The sequence below is a fragment of the Abrus precatorius genome, unplaced genomic scaffold (genome assembly GCF_003935025.1).
Source record: "Abrus precatorius isolate BTA unplaced genomic scaffold, Abrus_2018 Scaffold1, whole genome shotgun sequence".
Taxonomy (NCBI): Eukaryota; Viridiplantae; Streptophyta; class Magnoliopsida; order Fabales; family Fabaceae; genus Abrus; species Abrus precatorius.
Window position 1 is genome coordinate 4,873,405 of NW_020874291.1, and position 20,994 is coordinate 4,894,398.

Below are 20,994 nucleotides of genomic sequence, written 5' to 3' on the forward strand. Positions count from 1 at the left end.
CAAATTGATAAGATATGCATGTATTTATGTTGTATAAGCTTTGTGCAGTATAAATTTATCATATTCTAATTTTATTAATTAGATAATAATTTATTAATTAATCAAAATATCTTCCATTAGTTTAATTTTTTCTTTCTTCAATTATTAAATTGTTAATCAATCAATTAAATTAAGTAAAAAATATTTTATTAACGCAATAATTTATAACACCAATGTATAATAACTTTATTTTTATGTTATAAATTGTCAAGACTTATGTATATTAACGTTATTTTAAATTTATATACCATCAATATATAAAAAATTAAACCTTACTTTTAAAATAACTAAATTATACAATTATTTTATTTAATCCAAATTTTTTCTCTAAAATTTTTTCCTCTTAAATTATTAAATAAATATAAAAAATTTCTAAAATTGAATCATGATTCATTTATATGTAATCATATAATTTATTAATCAATTCAAGTATATTTCATTTTTTATTTCATTAATTAATCAAATTATAATTTATCTATTAATTAAATTAAAATTAATTTATTTAATTAATGTAACTATTTATAATGTTATTATATAGTGTTTCTACATTTATGAGTTTTAAATTCTTAAGACCTTTGTATACCAATGTTACTTAAGTCTTATGTAATACTAAAACTTATGAAATGATATTTTAATTAAAAAATTCTCTTTACTAATTAATTTAAATATATATTTTATTTTTCTCTTTAAATATTTTTCTTTTCATTAAATATAATTAATTTTATATTTTAAAAATTAAGTCATATTTATAATTTTGATAAATTAAATAACTAACATTTAATTACTTATATTTATTTTTTATTTTATTATACAATATTTTGCGATTGCAACATGTGATTTACATTACCTTTGGTTGATAAATAAGTCATAAGAAATTTATGTATAAATTAATCTTAAATTTTTTTAATATCAATTTTTGAATTAAAATATATACTTAAATACTTTTTATAAATCAAAATATATTGTCATAATTATTACACTCTTTTGCAACGATTTACAATATGGATGTGTGATCTTCCTTCGCCTCTTATATTATCTATCATAGAATAATATGTAAAATTGTGCTATTTTGTACCCCAGAAGATATAATTTTATTTTTAAGAAAATAAAAATAATCTTAAAAAAAAATCTTTTAAAATCTTATAAATTTCAAATTAACCAACTAATTACATAATTTTTTTTAGATAAAAATACATGACTTTGACTTAACTATTGCACTTAGATATACGTAGTAGTGGTAATTGAACTTGTCAAGTCAATAATTTTTAAAATAATTTTATCTCTTTTCTAAAATATCAATTAATATTTTGATAAATATATTTTCTTCCTTTTGAAGTAAACATAGCAAAAATTATTGTTTAGGGTTAAACAAATGTTTTCAAAATTATAATGAATTTGTACAATTAATTTAAAGTGATTGTTATTTAAAGGAACATTTTAAGGTAATTATTATTTAAATGAACGTTGCAGAGTACTAATATATCTTTTTATATGTAAATGACTTTTAAATCTATTTTTTTTTAAAGATATTAATGTTTTAAAATTATTTTTTGAAGTTTTCTTTAATAAACTTTAGTAACAACTCCTTTGATTTTTATAAAATATTTTTATTCTTAAAATATATTTTTTTAAAGCATGTGGCCCTCCCATTATGATCCACGTTGCAGCATCTATATATTAAGATTAGACTCCTTTATATACATGGAAATTACAATATATAATGATACAATATAATTTAAATTTTCATGTCAATTAACTATTTTTCTAGGATTCTCCACCACTTTTTCCACTTCAAATGCATGTACATTGTAACATCTTCATCTTTATTATTGCATATTTATTTTAATTGGTATTTTATTTGATTTTAAATAGAAAATATTTTAAAATTATGAAAACTACAAGAGGTCTCGTTTAGGTGAGATATGTTTCGCTTAAACGATTTGGTCATTCTGAACCACTTGTTGTAGGACACTCTTGCTTAGGTGAAACTTGATAATATTGCCCCAACTGTCGTTCTGCTTAGGTGAAAAGGTATCTTGCTCAAGCAAGAAGGCACATGAAAAAGTGAGAGATTTCTGGACCAGTTCTCGCTCAGACAAGAAGGCATCTAGCTCAGGTGATATTAACAAAAAATTGGGTATAATTTTTCTGGCTGGTGTTTTCGCTTAGGCGAAAATGGATTTTGCTCAAGTGAGAAGTTGCGACCAAAAAGGGTATTTAAGGAACTTCCCGATTCTAAACTTGTATTACAAGCCAAACAACATTCTCTTAATTTTCTCTCTGTTCTCACTCTTTCTTTCATCAGAGAAAATTCCTTTGAAATCCAAACTTCTTTCAAATATGAACTTGGATGATTTTCGGTTTGATTCCTAATAAGTTCCTTGGAGCTTAATCTCATAATCCCACTTCTATTTTTCTCCATTTTCTACTTTCTCAAAAGTACTATATTTTGTTGTATATAGGACAAAACTTGGCCTTTTGGACAATATCTTCGGTAGAAACGTTGCATTTTCCTTTGAATCCCAAGGAAAACTTTGTCTTAGAGACACCATCTCCCATCTCTTTGATTGCAAGAGATCTATTTCTAGGTAAAGGAAGTTGATCCCAAATCTTAACTTTTGTTTATGTGTTTTGACTTAAAAACTTCAATTTTCTTGTTTTGAATAGTAGAGCCCTAACACTTCTTAAAACTTCAGTGTTAAGAATGGAATTTTTAGGTATAAAGAACCTATGATTTGTTTATGAAATTACTTGAATAAAACTTCATAGTAAAAGTTCTTAATAAAACCATTTTTAATAAATTCTATGATTTTTCCATTGATTATTATGTTGGTAAAGTTAATATTGTGAATTATTATTCTGAATAATATGTGTGCTGTGAAAAAGGTTAAACTTTAGGATAGATGGTTTTTATTAAGACTAAGAGAGTGTGATTTCTGACGTATTGATAGTATATGATTTATTTTCTGTGTATTTTAAAACATATGATTGGGTTGAATCTGAAGGTGTCTAACCTTCGGCTTGTATTAATTTGTATGATGTGATATTTTGAACTATTAAAGAAATGTGATATTTATTATATGTGAAGGGGAATTATGAAAAGAGATTTTATGTGTATGGTTGTGAATGTGAACTTGAAGTTATTTATGTTACTAAAATGGAAAGAGAACCATGAGAAAATGTATGTCTTGAAAAAGTGACAAAAATATGTATGGATAATTACAGAGATATATTGAGAGTATAGAGTTTGGAAACAATTTGAAAAATCTTAAAAAAATGAGAGTGGTGAATGTAGTTCGTAGTGGATGTACATGAATTATTGAAAGTGAAAGCATCATAGGCCTTACACTCATTTCTCGACTAGACTCCTAATTATACGTTTGTTGAAAGGGACCAAGTGGACACATATTGTATATGTGTTGATCCGATTAACCAGCAACTATCTATACTTATGAAAGATCTCAAAGGATCCCAAGTGCAATGATTGTGGAATTGTGATATTTGTGTTTGATGAACGAGATATTTTCTCATTTGCAAAAAAATTTGTCGTCAACCTTCATCAAAATATGCAGAAAAATTTATGTAGTCTAGGATGCAAGTCTAGGTCGTCTCCCATGAATCATTGAACGAGTGACCAAATATCAAACATGTAGTGTGCAATGTATTTAGAAAGCAAGTAAAAAAGGGGGTTTTGTGATTTTAAGTTCAATCAACTTAAGCAGAAAATTAAATTGCAAAGTTCAATCGATAAAATGTAGTAACCCTAGTTTATTCATATAAATTCTATCCCTATTCCTCTCAAGATTTAATACTCTTCCTCTCCTCCCAGAATTATGTTGTTTTTAACAAGCGAAAATCAACCTTATGTTTTCATATGAATTAAGCAATCTAATGAACTCCAATCTCTCATTCCTTGATTACACAATCTTGGAATTAAACAAGAATTAAGCAATTCAAATTTAGAATTTCCTTAAAACAAATTAGGGTTCATTACGCAATGCTTCTCTCATTCAACCATTAATTCAATTCAAGAGTTTGGGAGGAAGAAATTCATGGAAGAAAAAGATTTGCATTAACATTCAAAAAACTAAGAATTCAAGAATCCATATGAACTCACTAGAGATTACAAGAAAATTAACCCTCCATGAGGATGGGTCTCAGAATTACAAAATGAAAGTAAAGAGAAATCAATAACATCAATACAAAAATCAAAGAGAAGTAAGGAGGAAATGGAAGTCAAACCCTAGGTTGGACCCTTGGCTGTCACCTAAGGCCACCCTAGGCTCCCCAAAAAATCCTAAAAACCCTAAAATATCTCAAAGAAAAGGTTCTCAAAAAGTTCTCTTCCTCCTTTTTTATCCTAAATGGTAAAAATCCATATATAGAAAAGTTGACGCCTTCAGAGTAGTTACTCTCATTCACGACAGTGAACACTTTCGAGTATAGTGATTACTATCGTTTACAAGAGTAAACACACGCGAGCATAGTGATTACTATCGTTCACAAGAGTAAACACGCGCAGGGTACTGAACTCTGGGGCTCTCTGAAGTGTTTACTATCGTTTCCGAGAGTAAACACGCGCAGGTCTGGGTGCTTCCTTTGGCTCTGGAGTGATCACTATTGCTTCTGAAAATGGTTACTCTGGCCTGTTCTTTGGATCTAGCTTGCTGTAATGTCCACTATCACTTCTGAAAGTGGTCACTTTCAACTCAAAATTTCTCAAAAGCTAAAAATCCATGTAATGAGTCTAGAAATTCCTACACAATTATTCAAATGATCAAAATTGCAAATTATATATATGTAAATCAATGTAAATTAACCAAAAATTAAGAAACCTATGAAATTTAACCAAAATGATGTTTTTATGTTATTTACACTTCTTAAATCTATTTTTTCTATTAAAGAACACTAAAAAGATAAGTAAAAATCTAATAAATTGTGGATTCATCAGTGTTATAACACAGTGATTGTGTGATGTTAATATATGTGTTGTAATAGATTGATTGATGTGATTATAATACATGTATTGTAATACATTGACAGGTGTAATTATAATGCATGTATTATAAAGCATCACTTAATATGATTAAAATGCACGTGTTATGACATATTGATTGATGTAAGAATATATGAAATGATATGATCTTGGTGTACATTTTAAAATATCATGTTTGATCTACTGTAAATTTATTAATATAATATATGAGCTAGCATTATTTTGGTGTGTTGGGAAATAAAAAAATATATAATAATAGGAGAATTTTATTATTTTGTCACTCCAAATACATGAGTATAATTCACTATTTATAATAGTGATATTATAACCTTTAACTTATATTGAAGAATAATTGCTCCATAAATGTCAAGTGGTTACAAACAAAAAATTATTGCCCTTAACTAAGGAATTATGGTCTTTAACTCACACTAACCCATATTTACTCATAACTTTACAACTTTGTAACCCATGTAACAGTTTATTTTTTAATTATTACTTCTAACTTTCTCTGTTAGTTAAAAATTCTCAAAAAAATTTCTGTAGTCCAAGTCTTTCTCTCAATCTTCTAAAGTTTTCAAACTTGAGTGGTTTGGTAAAAATATCTGCAACTTGATCTTAAGTTTTCACAAAAATTAGCTTCACTTCTTTCTTAGCAATGCATCCTCTAATGAAATGATATTTTGTATCTATATGCTTACTTCGCCCATGAAACACTGGATTCTTGGTAAGTTCTTGTGCAGATTTATTATCAATGTGAATTTTAGTACTCTCCTTCTGATTCAACAAATTTTCTTCAACAATCTTCTAAGCCAAATAGCATGACAGGTGCAAGAGGTTGAAGTGACATACTCAGCTTCACAAGTAAAAAGTGTGACAATAGGTTATTTTTTAGAATTCTAAGAAAAAGCACAATCACCATGGTCTATCATCAATATTACTTGCAAAATCGCTATCATGGAATCCCACAAGCTTAAAGTCATTACAAAGAGAATAACATAATCCAGAATCAATTGTACCTTTCAAATAACGAAAAATTCTCTTTGCAGCTTTTAAGTGAGTAGAGCTTAGAGCTTTCATGAAATGACCCACAACTCCAATTGCATACAAAATATCAGACCTTGTACTTGTTAAGTACCTCAAGCTTCCCACTAGGCTCTTGAAGAACGTAGGGTCTATCTTTTCTCCATCATCAAACTTCGACAATTTTAATCAACCTTTCACGGTTGTGCTCACAGGATTGCAGTCAAACATCTTAAAAATTTTCAAAATTTCCTTTGCATACATCTGTTGTGAGACAAAAATACCATTCTCTATTTGTTTTACCTATAATCACAAGTAATAGGACATAAGCCTATATTTGTCATCTTAAATTCATAAGACATAACTTTTTTGAAATCTTCAAATAAAAATGGATTATTGCCAGTAAAGATAAGATCATCCACATATAGGAAACAAATAAAACATCACCATTATTAGAAGTTATAACATAAAGGGCATACTCATGTTGACAACGGAGAAATCCTTTATCTTGAAAGTATTTATTAATGCGACTGTTCCATGCCCTCGGTGCTTGATTTAATCCATGCAACGCCTTATTCAGCTTTAAGACCTTTTCTTCTTGTCCCTTAACTATAAAACCCATTAGTTGTTCAACATAGACATTTTCTTTGAGATAACTACTCAAAAAAGCTGATTTGACATCAAGTTGGAAAATTTTCCATTTCATTTTGTCCCTTGACTATAAAGCCCATTGGTTGTTCAACATAGTCATTTTTTTTTAGATAACTATTCAAAAAAGTTGATTTGACATCAAGTTGGAAAATTTTTCATTTCATTTGAGTTGCCAAGGAAATAAGAAGACGAATTGTCTCCATGCGAGCAACCAGTGCAAACACTTCATCATAATTAGCTCCATGTTGTTGCCTATAGTGTTTAGCAACGAGCCTTGCTTTGTATCTTTCTACCACTCCATTAACATTCGTTTTAATCTTAAACACCTATTTTACTCCAATTGCTTCATGATTCTTGAAAAGGTTTGATAGTTCCCAAGTGTCATTTTTCTCAATGGCTTTGATTTCTTCATCCATGGCTTTTCTCCACCTTTGGTTCTTCGTAGCTTCATCAAAATTCATAGGTTCAATGTCAACAAATTAGTAAAACAAATCATTTATTATTTCAGTTTCATCATATATTTCTTGGAGACTTCTCATTTTTCTTGGCCTTTCACTTGAACTCTCTTCAGAAGATGATGAGATTTCATGAATTGGTGAAAGAGGTGGAGTAGAAAACTCATTCGGTGGTTGGCCTCCTTCTTGATCTCCTTCTTCAAAGTATGGAAAAAAATCATAAGTGTTGTCTTCTTCCTTCTTTTTCAACAAATTCAATGTCTCGACTCACTATTATTTCGCTAGTGCTTGGGTTGTACAACTTGTAGCCTTTTGAGTTTGCATCATAGCCAATGAACACATACTTCACACTACGATCATGAAGCTTCAATCTTCCTTGGTCTGGTACATGAGCATATGCAATGCTCCAAAGACTTTAAGATGATCAACTTTTGGCTTCACTCCACTCCATGCTTCTTGCGGTGTTTGATCTTTGACATTTCTTGTAGGAGAATAGTTAGACAAATAAGTTGCACAAGTAATAGGTTCGACCTAAATTTTCTTGGGAATATTTTTAACTTTTAACATAGATCTTGCCATATTCAAAACAATTCTATTTTTTCTCTCTGCTACCCCATTTTGTTGGAGACTTCTACAAACCATTAAAAGGTGACAAATCCCATATTTTTCACAAAGTTCATTAAATTCCTTTGATGTGAATTTGCCACCTCTATTAGATCATAGAGCTTTGATTACATAACCATTCTCTTTTTCTACAAGTGCTTTAAAATTTTTAAAAGCTACAAATGCCTCAGATTTTTTCTTTAGAAAATAAACCCAAGTCTTTCTACTAAAATCATCAATAAAAAGCAACAAATATTTATTTTTACCAAACAAGGTAGGATCAATTGGACCACATACGTCGGTGTGAACAAGTTAGAGAGACTCTTTTGCTCTTGATTCGGCTTCTTTAGGAAAATTCTTCCTTACACTCTTGCCAACGAGACATGCTTCACACAATTAATTGGGATGGTTAATGGAAGGCATCCCTCTCACCATCTTCTCATCTCCTAGAGCCTTCAGTGCACCAAAGTTTAAGTGCCCAAATCACTTATTCCAACACCATGATTCATTTTTCATGCTAGTCTTCAAACATTTAGCTTAAATAGTCTCAATATTTAAAATAATTTTGTTTCTTGACATAAACACCTTGACAATCAAGTTAGAATTTTGATCTTTAGGTCACAAATAACAATTTTATCCCCTTTCAATAAGTTATCCCAAACTTAAAATATTACTTTTTAGTTTACAAACATAATAAACATCTGTGATCAGTTTATAAGTACCATCTTTTAAAGAAATTAAAATGGTACATTTTCCTTGGATTTGCACCTTGAAAGAATCTCCAAAGGAACGTTCACTTTCACCTTTTCATCAAGCTCCACAAACTTTTCCCTGTAACAACACATGGGATTACTTACTCCATTGTTAAGATACCATGAGCATTTGTCATCCTTCTCTTCATTGTTAAGTGGTAACAACAATGTTGACTCTTCATCTTCTTTGTTCTCTCCAATAAGGTTGGCCTTCTCCTTAACATATGTTCCACATTCCCAAGAGTAATGATATTTGTGACAATTGAAACATTCAACATTAGATTTATCATACCTCCTTTCATTTGTCCTACCAAAATTTCCACTGCCTCTTCCTCTTCCTCTTCCACAACCTCTAGTAGGTTGATAATCATCTCTATTGTTAAAATTATCATGATCTCCTCTTCCTTGGCCATGACCACGTCCCTTCCATATTCTCGTTGATTTTTTTCTCCTCCACTTTCTTTCAAAGAGACTTTGGTTTTAAGGACTTGTTCCAAAGGCTCTTCTTGTCTCCGATTAAATCTCTCTTCATAGGCTTGAAGTGAATCCATCAACTGGTTAACAAACATTGAGTCTAAATCTTTTGACTCTTCAATAGCACAAACCACATAATCAAACTTTGTGGTTAAGAGGCGAAGTATTTTTTCTACTACTCAAACATCTTCCACCTTTTCTCCATATCGCTTCATTTGGTTTACAACAACCATTATGCGCAAGGATTCAAAGTCTCCTTGTAGAGTTTGTAAACGCACCTTTTTTACCTTGTCAACCCCTTCAAGGTTTGTTTTTAAAATCTCCTAAGCTTCTTTGGAGGTGGTTGCATTAAACACTACCTCAAACATGACTTCATCTAAGTTTTGATGGATGTAACACCCTCTTTTCATTATTTAAAAAATTATGTTTTGTTTGATATTAAATAGTATTATAATGTGTTAGGAGTGTATTATGAAGAGTATTAGACGAGGTAAGTGCAGGGAATCTCGCTCAAGCGAAAGAAATCTCGCTCAAGCGAGATTGAACACCCAAAAATATCTTATTTCAGAGCAATATCATTCAAGTGAGATAGGATAGAATCTGCCTAACTGTCACCTCGCTCAGGCGAGATGAAGATCTCGCCCAGGCGAGCTGTGTCGCTGAGGTGAGGACTCACAAGAGAAATATCGCCCTCTCTGGTCGCTATCTCGCTCAAGCGAGATGGAGCTCGCTTAAGCGAGCATATCAGAAAAACATTGAAAAAACCATTGTCTGCATATCTCACTCAAGCGAGATGTTCCTCACTCAAGTGAGAGCGCGCGGGGCTGAGGGTATTTAAGAGATTTCTAGCATGAAAATTTATTTCACATTCAAAACTTACGTTCTCTATCATTTCCTCTGAACTCTCTCTTCCCTATCACAGATAAAAGCCTTAGAAACTCTAAAACTTCACCGAATCTGAGCTCAAACTTCGACTCTACGAAATCGTCGGTGAGTATCTTAGAGCTCGAACCTCTCATTTTCACTTTTATCTTCTCTATTTTCCTCTACTCAAACAATATTCTTTTCTATAAGGTGTAGAACTATCTTGGTCCGTTAATCATCCTTTTCTCATCTTCTCATCACCAAAACTAGTTTTCTAAGGTAAGGGGGACTCTATCTTATTACTAAGAAACCTGTGTTTATGAAAATGTTATGATAATATGTTTTTGTTATATTTGGAATATGTTTGGTTATGTTTGAAGTATGTTTGGTAGTATTGATGATGGGTGTGATCCTTATTTTGAATATATATGCATGTATATGGTGGACTGAGTCTGTGGGAATTAACTCTCGGCAATGATTAAGTGATGTATAATGTAATCATAAACTAGAGTAAAATATAGAGAGATGAAATAGAAATATGAAAAGGGAAATGAAATAAGGAAGAAATATGATAAGGATGAGTATGGATAGTTCAAAGATACACTGGGAGTATGGAAGATGGAAAAAACTAAAAAGTCTTAGGGAAATGAGGGTGGTGGATGCTCCTCTTAAATTGCCCAGGACAAATGAGAGTAGGAGCACCACAGGCTTCACACTCGTTTCCTGACTAATACTCTTGACAATGCTTTTGCTAAAAGGAGCCAGGTTAGCACACGTTGTATCCGTATAGCTGCGGCTATCAAGCAGCTATCTATGCTAAAGAAGACCTCGAGGGATCCTAGAGACAGTGAAATTTAGAACCGAAAGTGTTGGTAGTAATAGACCTAAGTTAAATAAATTAGATGATTAATGATCTTGTTATATGATACTTGCATGATTTCTTTATCATTGAATTATTTATGAATGTATGCTTTGTAATAAAAAAAATAAAATAGAAACTCATCCTTACGTAAACATTTCAGGGAACCAAGATGGCAGCACCCACCGAGAGGATTAGATTAGTAGATAGTTTTGTAATTAATAGACTTAATTTATATATTTAATGAGTATCAAAGACTTTGTTTCTTTAGGATTGCTGTATGTGTAAATGATGTACCTAGTGACATTATTATGATGGAAATGGAATTAACTTATAGCATTCTTTTTTATTTTCCTATAAGTAGAATCCATCACACTTTCTGTGTATATATCTTTCTTGGCACCGTGACCCACGATCATCTTGGGAGACTATCTCAATGGACATTTGAGCGGATTATAGGTACCCAGGTTATTGCAGACCCTGGTGATCTATATTTCGGATTGGATGACGAGCTCGACTCGGATGATATTGCGACGATACAGGGATGGCACAGAGATGATTAGTGTCAACTTAGTCTTTTGGTGGATAGGCTGCTCATTAGGACTTAAAATATTTTGTATCTTGTAAATGTTAAAAAAGAGTCTTAATGTATTTTAATGAATATTTTGTCAATGTTAATATTTTGTATATTAAGAGAACAATGTATGTTAATGTTATTTAATGTTTTCTCTTAAAAGTTTTTTTAATTATTATTGTTTTGTTATTCAAAGTTCTTGTATAGTTAAGTAAAATAAACATAATATATGATAATTTCACATGTTATATTTGACCGGTAATAAATTTAACTGAATTTTCATATTAATATAAAAATTTTACTCTTATTATTTTAAATAAAATAAGGATGTTACAATGGATAAATGCAAGTACTTGTTGATCTTTCTTCTTTTGCTTTGTCAAAGCATCGTTTTCATTTTGTCACAAAATAGCCTCATCTTGAGGCTTATCATAACCTTTCTCTACAATCTTTCAAGCATCTTGAGACCCTAGTAACACTTTTATGCGTCGAAACCAATTATCATAATTTCCTCTGGTGAGACGTGGAAATTAAAACATATTTAGGCCATTATTTGTCATCTCTCAACTATCAAAGTGTTTCATTCAATTCTCGAGATGTTTCTCTCAACTCTCAAGATCGAACTACTCTTGATACCACTTTGTTGGGAAATAAAAGAAAAAATTATAATAATAGGAGGATTTTATTATTTTGTCACTCCAAATACATGAGTATAATTCACTATTTATAATAGTGATATTACAACGTAAATGTCAAATGGTCACAAACAAAGAATTATGATCTTTAACTCACACTAACACATTTATTCACAATTTTTCAACTTTGTAACCCATATAACACTTTATTTTTTAATTATTATTTCTAAAATGATGTATTATATTAGATAATATTTTTGTATTACTTGATTCATTTATAAAATATAAGATTTCTTGGAGCGATAAATACTTACCCTTATAAATTATTTTTCAAGAATTGAAATGAAGAAATAAAAGAAGATTGATCCATTTTAGGATCATATTCTTAGTGGTGTTGTTAGGTATAATTTGTTGTGTTAGGACTTAAAGTTATGTTGAGGTTGTAATAATTTTGATTAAGTCCTAATTAGAAATTGATATTAATTTTAAAACTTGTAATGTTTGATAAAGTCTACTATAAATGATGATATGAAGTATATTTGTAATATTTAGTAGTTAATTATCTCAATTTTAATTTACATCCATCCTTAGTTGAAAATTTAATTTGTTGGAAAACAGTTTTGTTGTATTTTAAATTTGTAATACATACGTAACTAAAGTAAGTAAATTGTTAAAATGTAAATTTTAATTTTTACCTTAATGTTGAAATTAAATTGTGAAAGTAAATTTATATCTCTTTTATGAATAAGATTTACATATAAAATCTTAAAATTTTGATAATTTCTATTATTTTAAAATTTAAATTAATATAAACTTTTTCTTAATTCATCTAAAATGTTACTTATTTTAATTAATTTTTATCAAAATTTATATAAATATAATAAAAATATTTTAAAAAAAAGTGTTACACACATTTATAAATCAAATTCAAAATTTCTTGACAAGTTATAATAACTTCTCAATATCTATACTGATTAAAACAGGTGAGATTTTAGAAAATAAAAATGAGAAAATAATAATAATAATAATAATACCAACACATTAGTTTTATTTAAATAAAATTTCTCTGAATAAAAAGTGTTAAAAAATTATTAAAGAAGCATTTTATGAGATAGTGACACATCAGAAAATTTTCCTTTAAATTAGTTTTTAATTATATAAATTATTGATAGATAGATAAATTTATATTAATTATTTTTTAAAATAATTATTGGTGAAAAGAGTGGGTGATGAATTCATTGCTATAATAAAAAATAAAAACTAAAAAAGCGAAAGGGAGAGGATTTTAAAAGAGTTTTATCATCCGGTGATCTTCTTCAAAGACTCTATTCAAATAGTAAATATTATCCAAGAATGAAAATGGATGATATATAAATCATAATAAATGAGCTCATAAAAAACTAAAAAGTCACTTGCAAAAAAAATATAGGTCAAAATATATGTTTTTTTAAAAGTTAAACAAAAATTCTTTAATTATTTAGTATTGGAAACAAATTATATATACATATTAATCAAATGTAAGAGATTGAATGCATCTTGTAGAAAGAAGTTTTGATTAACATATCATAAACTCACTAAAGAATGTTATAAGAATAAATGATATTATTAATAAAATAAAATATATCAAAATAATAACAAAAATAAATATTTTATGTTTAGATTGTATAATGTTGTAAGAAAAATACAAAGATAAAAAGATCTCTTGAAAGACAATTACTTGATGAGTGTTGAAAAAAAGGAAATAGATTTAAAAAAAATGATGTCTTTTCTGGAGTTTGTAGAAGAAAAAATAATAATGTACAAATAATGTTGAGAGTATAGATTGTACTTTTAGATTTATATAATGTTGAGACAAAACATACAAAAATAGAAAGAACTCTTAAAAGATGATTATTGGTCATGTGAAAATTTTTTTTCAAAATTTAAGAAAATAAAAATGATGTCTAAAAGAAATAAATAAAGATAAACAATCAATCAAAGTAATAACAAATAGGGTAAAGATTTTATTTTTGAATTACATTGATGTTGAAAGCAAAAGACAAAGAGGACAAAGAAAAAGAAAAATCATCTATGCTCTCTCTTTGTTCATATGTGTGTATGCTTTGTTAAATAAAATTTATACTAAGTAATCATATATTGTAGAATGAATTGAGAAGGAAAAAAAATCTAAAATTATTATGGAGAATTTAAAATTTATGAAAAAAAGAATAAAATAAAATGAGATAAAGTTAAAAGAAAGAGATATATGTATTTTAAAAGATGATTATAAAATTAAATGAACACTACTTACCTATTTTTAAATTCAAATTAATGAATTTAATATATATATATATATATATATATATATATATATATATTATAGAAGTTTTAAATAAAAGTGACAAAAGACATATAAGAATAATAATATGCAATCAACAAACGATAAGAATGCACAAAATTTACTTTTGTGACTAAATGATAAGAGTTTAAGTAGGAATGCTAAATTAGACTAGAGTTAACAAGTCAAATCTGCTTGACCCACTAAAAATAGCAAGTTAAGCACAAAGTTTTGTACTTGCTTCATTTTAACCCATTAAATTATTTATTTTTAAACTTTTTAAATTATTTTATCTTAATTCCATTTTAAAGACCGAAGTAATTTGATAAAAAGAATAATTTAAGATTTTTAAGTTAAAAAAATTGATGACAAAACCAAATTTACATAATTTTAAAATAAAGCCACTTAATTTGATAAAAAAAAAATTAAAATTGCACATAATTTACATTTAAAGAGACTTAAAAATATAATTAACCTAAGAGCTATATTATTTGGTGCGAGATTTTCAACACGAAATTTGACGAAGCCACACATTCTTTTATGATTGGCCTAATGTATAATTAAAAAAAATAAAAAATAAACAGCAATAGTTACTGGTTGTTTGTTTCTCCTTCTTAAAAAGAGTTTTTAGTTTTTAAAATTTAAAAACTTCAAAACTTATTTGTTAATTTAAATTTTAAATTTATTTTCAAAAACAAATTTTTATTTTCAATTTTTAAAACTAAAATATAGAATAGTTTCTAAGGTGTTTTTGTTTTTAAATTTTGATTTCTTTTTCCAAAATTTGCAAGATGCTAAAAACTTATTTCTCATTAATGACATTCTTGTAAATAAATAAATTAAATAAAAAATATAAATAGAGTGGGTTAAGGTTTCACAACATTCTCACATCTCCCTGCACTGCACCAACTTTATGACTTTGTTTTAATAATTTTTCAATTCAATATTTCCTTTTAAATATAAAAAAATATATAATTAAATAAAAAATATTAAAATTAAATATCAAATATATATATAATTTAAAATACTAAATAAAAAATTAAATAAAATCAAACACATTTTCTTTTTTTAGTTTTTAAAATTAAATTTATCAAACAAATTTTCTTATTTTTTCACCTTAAAAACAGTTTTAAAAATTAAATTACCAACAAATTTTATTTTCATTCTCTTCTTAAAAACAGCTTTCAACTAAGGCTGGATGTAAACAAATTAAATTAAATCAGTATATATTATTTCAAATTTTCGTTGATTTTCTCGTTGCACCATTTATTATTATTTTTCCGAACCTAAAACCCTAACTTTCAAAAGCTATCAATGAATGACGTAGCAGTTAACAGCCATAGTCACTTTATATTTTCTTTTTTTGTCGTGAAATAATCTCCCCAACATTCCAATCTTGATGAACAACAAATTAAAGGTGCTTCATACTTGAGGCCTATAAAAGTGACACCCAATGGAAACATCTCCCTTTATTTTGACTTGTATAGTACTCATGTATTTCTATTCTATGCCTTGGATTTCAAGTATAGTAGACAAGAACCTCACAGTAAACATGCATCTAAGTTAATTTAAACACACAAATTAGCATATTCTTATTTATTTAATTTTTTTAAACTTGAATCTTCCCAATCTTAATATAAATATATCAAGGGCATCACTAATGATATCACAAACACTCAAGAGTATATTGTTTTCTTTATTCGCAATTTTACCTTTATCTTTTCGAAACATAACACTCTTTTTAGTACTGTTCGTTACCAAGATTCCTTACTTGAAGGTTTGAATGGAGGTAGGTTTATGAATGGCAATAGTTTTGAGAATCCTAGTGAATTGTCACTTTTGCCCTTAATTTTTCATCATACATCATGAACCCATCAAGGGTATATTATGAAATCAATATTTCAAGCAAACTTAGGGGCCACAAAAGCTACATAAAATTTGTATTTTCTAATCCACTCTCTTTCTTGATCTATACTGAAGTTATTATTTTGGCTTTGCATTTTAAAATAGAGTGCTTTTCTTTGTTGTATAAATAGGCATTGTTTGCTTTCAATTATTTGCCTAAATACTTTTGAACACAGGTTGGCTGAATCACCAACATGTCTAAGCAAGTTCTCAGTAACACTCTGCAGCATGAGAAGGTCTTGCTGAACCCATTTGAAGTCAGTGACGATCAAATCTTGGAGAAAGTGTACATAACCCATTTCCATTGTGTTGAAAAGTACGATGTTGGTGCTCTTTACATTGTTGCTTCAAACGTTGTCAATCACTCAATTGAAATTGCTGATTTGATTGTTAAGGTAACCTACATTCTTTTGTGTACATCAAACTGACATATTTTGTTTTATGGTAATTAGTTTAGGATAATGATACTTGTACAACCCATTTATAGATTCCAAGCTGAATTTATCTAGATGATTCAAATGGTCAATGTGTATTCTATGAATTACATGGGTATTTTTGAGATTTTAGCAATTATATTAGTATCTCTCCAAGAGGACTATATCCTATGTTCATTGTAAGTAGAGTTTTTCAATGATTTTTGTTACACTTGTATCCATATATTCAAAGTAGCTAACAATGATTGCACGTGACTTATAAGTGATTGCAAGCTTTTTTAGTGACCATGTGTATGTTCATAATTTCATGTACAGGATGGCCAACAAATTGAGCAGCTCAGAGAAGAAAAGGGTCCATTGATCTCTTTCCCACGACTCCCTGCCTTGAAGCGAATTGCTTGCCAGGTAAAATTGTAATTAAATTTAAAAAGAAAAATTAGCATAAGAGTAAAAATTGTTATCAATTAAGTGGACCGACCCTGTTTTCTACTATACATTATCGATAATTAGCATTAAAATTTGAATTTTGCAGTTATGATGAACATTTAGTTGACATGTCACAAGAATAATAAAGAAGGGTTACTGCAATGTCCAACAGAAGTACTTGAAATATCTTTCATAACGTGACAGAACCTCAATATTTACTATTTGATGAGTATCAGTAGGAGGAAAATTTTTTGAGTATTCTGAGTATCGTATATTCAACACAATATTTAGGCCAGCTGTGTCACCTATTATTATCCAACACTATAATAAAATTTACAATTTTTTTAACTTCGTTTCTTAAAGCCAAGTTTATTGATCTAAAACTAATACATTTGTATTAAAAATGTAATAGTTTTAAATGCTGAAAACTCGGTGGAGACCCAAACATATGCTGAAAACTAGCAAATAACATGTTTGAGAACTTAGCAAGACACAAATACCTGAAAATAAAATATCAGAATGGTAACAATTTTTAGTACAAGCACTACTTAGAAAAATTGAATTGGAATAACTGATTGCAGATGATATGCACGGCTCGTGGTGAGCAATATGCGCATCAAACAACAATGTTGATACTTGAACAGTTGAGAGACTATTCCTGGGATGCAAAAACAGTGATAACTCTAGCAGCTTTTGCTTTTGAGTATGGGAAATTTTGGCAACTTGCACCTATCCCACGTGACAAACTGGGGAAATCATTGGCTGAGTTGAATGGACTTCAAAGCATAGAGGAAAACAAGCCGCACCTAGAAAACTTTAACAATTTGGTGAAGAAGGTCATGCAAGTGGTTCAATGCATCACTGATTGGAAGAAGCTAATTATGGCGGAGTATAACATAAAGGATGTGCCTTCATTGTCAGACACTTTGCATGAGATTCCTGTTCTAGCATACTGGACAATCAGTACCTTGGTCACCTGTACCAGCCACATTGATATCATGGGTGATAAGTAAGCTTAATTGATTAATTCATCTTGTTGGGCAACATTACATTTTATTCACACCGTTCTTTATAGGATTCGGATTCTACCATATTTTTAACCCAACAAAGTGAAAATTGAACTCACTCTTTAACACACTTTACATGAAACATCAAAATACTTGCCTCGAAAATTGATCATTTTTCCAAAATTACTGAATTTTTAAAAAATTGACCAATCAGAAAAATGCGTTGCTAGCATTCCTTTAAAACATAAAGAAACTATTCTCAAATATTGGTGGATAGTACCACTTCACGTTGTTTGTGTCTCTCTCTTAACATATCATTATCATGTTACTTATTAACATTGGAGGATCCAAAGCCGTTCTATATATACTAAATTTTTTCACATAATTGTAATTGCTTTGATTCAGGGGTTACAGATATGAGTTATCAAAATTTGACTATAAGCTTGACTTCATTCTCAAAAATTTCAAGGACCATCAGGACAAGTGCAAGATGCAGATAGGTTATTATGTGTTTTGTGTTGTACAAACCTTTTGACATTAGAAGCATGTTTCCTTACTGTACAAGTGAAGTTGCAAAATAGAACTTCAATGCTAAAAGGATATTCTGTGTGATAATTGCAGGCCGAATAGAAGATTACTCCAGGCGTAAGGATGTTATCAATGCCATTCAGACTGATAAAGAAATTGAAATTGTCAAGTTTTTGGAAGCTCTTATTATCCCCATTGATTCGCAGGATTCAAGACCAATGGTTTATAATGGCCTCACAGGAGCACAGGTATGTAATACAGTAAAGTCTTGACATGTCCTATCTCTAGTGCTACTACTCCCTAATTGTTTATTATTATTATTTCTTTTAACTCTAAACAGGTTCGAATAGAAGAGTTTAGGAACAAGTATGTCTTATTGTTCATTTCAGGCCTTGACAACATTGACTACGAGATTCAACTTCTAAAATCAATAGATGAAAAATTGAAGGAAGATCCAAAAGAGCTAGAGGGTTACAGGAAAGAGGATTTCAAGATTTTGTGGATCCCCATAGTGGGTGTTTGGGATGAAGAGCAAAAGAAAAAGTTAGACAATGTTACTAAGGTTGGGTGGTATGTGGTCAAAGAATTCAATTTCCAAACAGGAATTGACCTCATCAGAGAGGTATTTAACTACAGGGGTAACCCCATTATCATGCTCATAAGCCCTGAGGGTAAAGTGGAGAACCCTGATGCAAAGCAGATTATTTCTACATGGGGGATGGATGGGTTCCCTTTCAGAACCTCTGATCACACCCGACTTACTCAGCAATGGAACTGGTTTTGGACTGAAATTATCAGCCTCAGTCCAACAATAAAGGAATTGGTAAGCACTAACTACTGCAAATTAATGCTTCTCCTGTTTTGTATATATATGATTCATTGGTGATGGTTTCTGCAGTGTTGGATTCTGCCAAAGAAACTGCTGCCACATTAGTAATTGAATCAATGCAGTGCATCCAAATAATTTATGCTAATCTGTTACTTACAACTTACTTGATAAAACACAAAATGGAATCATGTACGTAATCCATATATTTAAATACACTTCTATATTCTGTATCAATGCAATCTGTGGTGGTAGTTAGTTTCTTCTGCATCTTGCAACCGAGACAGGGCGGCTAAATTAAGGAAAGATAAATATCATAGCTTGTGATGAAGGAAGCATGAACACTCATGTCATGTGTTTAAAATAACTCATGCTAATTTTTAAAACATGAATTCTCTCTTGGGATTTAACTTTTTATGTAATATTCTAGTGATTATACTTAGAAGAATGCTACCAACGCGTTCTCTTATACCTTCTTAGTTATTGATTAAAATTTATTAAAAACTATAAAAATACAAGAGAAAAACATTAAATTAGGAAAAGGAGTGTTCATGCTTCTTAGCTCGTGGCATGTAACACTCAGCTCTCCTGGTAATTTGAGATAGCACTAAAAATAAAATGATCTATAATATTTCATGTTCATAAAACAGATAAATAGGGACTGTTACTTCTTCATCTATGGAGGTACCAACAGTAAGTGGATTGAAGAATTCACAGCAGCTGTGGAAAAATTGAAAAAGAATGAAACTCTCAACCTAGAAGAAACCACAATTGAGTCCTATCCGTTAGGAAGGGACAGCCCCAAGATTGTTCCACGCTTCTGGATTACCGTAGACAATTTGCTAGCGAGCAGGAAACTGATGAGGAAGGGCGGTGAAGAAATGCAGGACTCTACAACAAAAGAGATACAGAGATTGTTGCTCCTTAAACAAGACAAAAATGGATGGGCAATTCTTAGTAAAGGGTCTCATGTGAAGCTTCTGGGTCATGGTGAGGCTATGCTTCGAACTGTCGCAGATTTTGAGGTTTGGAAAGAGAAATTGCACCAAGAAGTAAGCTTTGATGTAGCTTTCAAGGACTACTATGAGAAATGCAAGGTTAAAACTGTTCCAAACAAATGCGAACATAGGGAATTTGCTAATTATCCCACTGATATTCTAGCTCAGCTACCATGTCCAAATAAGTGTGGAAATATGGAAGTAGCTTCTGTTAAATACACGTGTTGCCATGGTCGTGAAACCAGTGACATTGTCTAAGACAAATGCTTGAAACAAGTGTCACATGCATTAGTCCTGTCTTGTATGAGACTTCAAATTTGGTTTCAATTTGTGAGTGTTTTTTTTTTTTTTTTTCCCTGTATAGGCATTTGTTTGCCGTTGATTGAGTAATAGATTAGTAAATATTGATTTTCATGCAACATGTCTGTACCTTGTATTATTGAGTGAACTGATTTGAATAAAATAGCTAGTTCTGCACTCCACTTGATTCAGCAGAATCATATACAATCATTCCCTGCACTGCAAGCTCTTGGTTCAGTTAAACATGATTGTAACTCAGTTCCTTTATACACTTAAATGGCTCATGCACTCATTCATTATAACAAAAATTTAAATATTGTTGAAACAATAA

The 20,994-nt window shown here is 29.7% G+C and overlaps 1 protein-coding gene across 1 annotated transcript; it reads left to right on the forward strand.

Annotated features, from left to right (window-relative positions):
• Nucleotides 1–16,338: 16,338 nt before the first annotated feature.
• On the forward strand, nucleotides 16,339–20,701 carry LOC113858073 (protein SIEVE ELEMENT OCCLUSION B-like). The gene is made up of 7 exons (XM_027490524.1): nucleotides 16,339–16,539; nucleotides 16,894–16,983; nucleotides 17,586–18,013; nucleotides 18,417–18,511; nucleotides 18,633–18,787; nucleotides 18,880–19,362; nucleotides 20,016–20,701. Exons 1-7 carry the CDS (start codon nucleotides 16,339–16,341, stop codon nucleotides 20,619–20,621), a joined length of 2,058 nt encoding a protein of 685 aa, XP_027346325.1. The 3' UTR covers nucleotides 20,622–20,701.
• Nucleotides 20,702–20,994: the final 293 nt, after the last annotated feature.

What these genes read in the sequence shown, in the direction of transcription:
- LOC113858073 (XM_027490524.1), top strand. Translation starts at nt 16,339, where the DNA reads ATGTCTAAGCAAGTTCTCAGTAACACTCTGCAGCATGAGAAGGTCTTG. An exon ending in TTGCTGATTTGATTGTTAAG is followed by an intron (nt 16,540 to 16,893) that starts GTAACCTACATT and finishes TTTCATGTACAG; the next exon opens with GATGGCCAACAAATTGAGCA. An exon ending in TGAAGCGAATTGCTTGCCAG is followed by an intron (nt 16,984 to 17,585) that starts GTAAAATTGTAA and finishes AACTGATTGCAG; the next exon opens with ATGATATGCACGGCTCGTGG.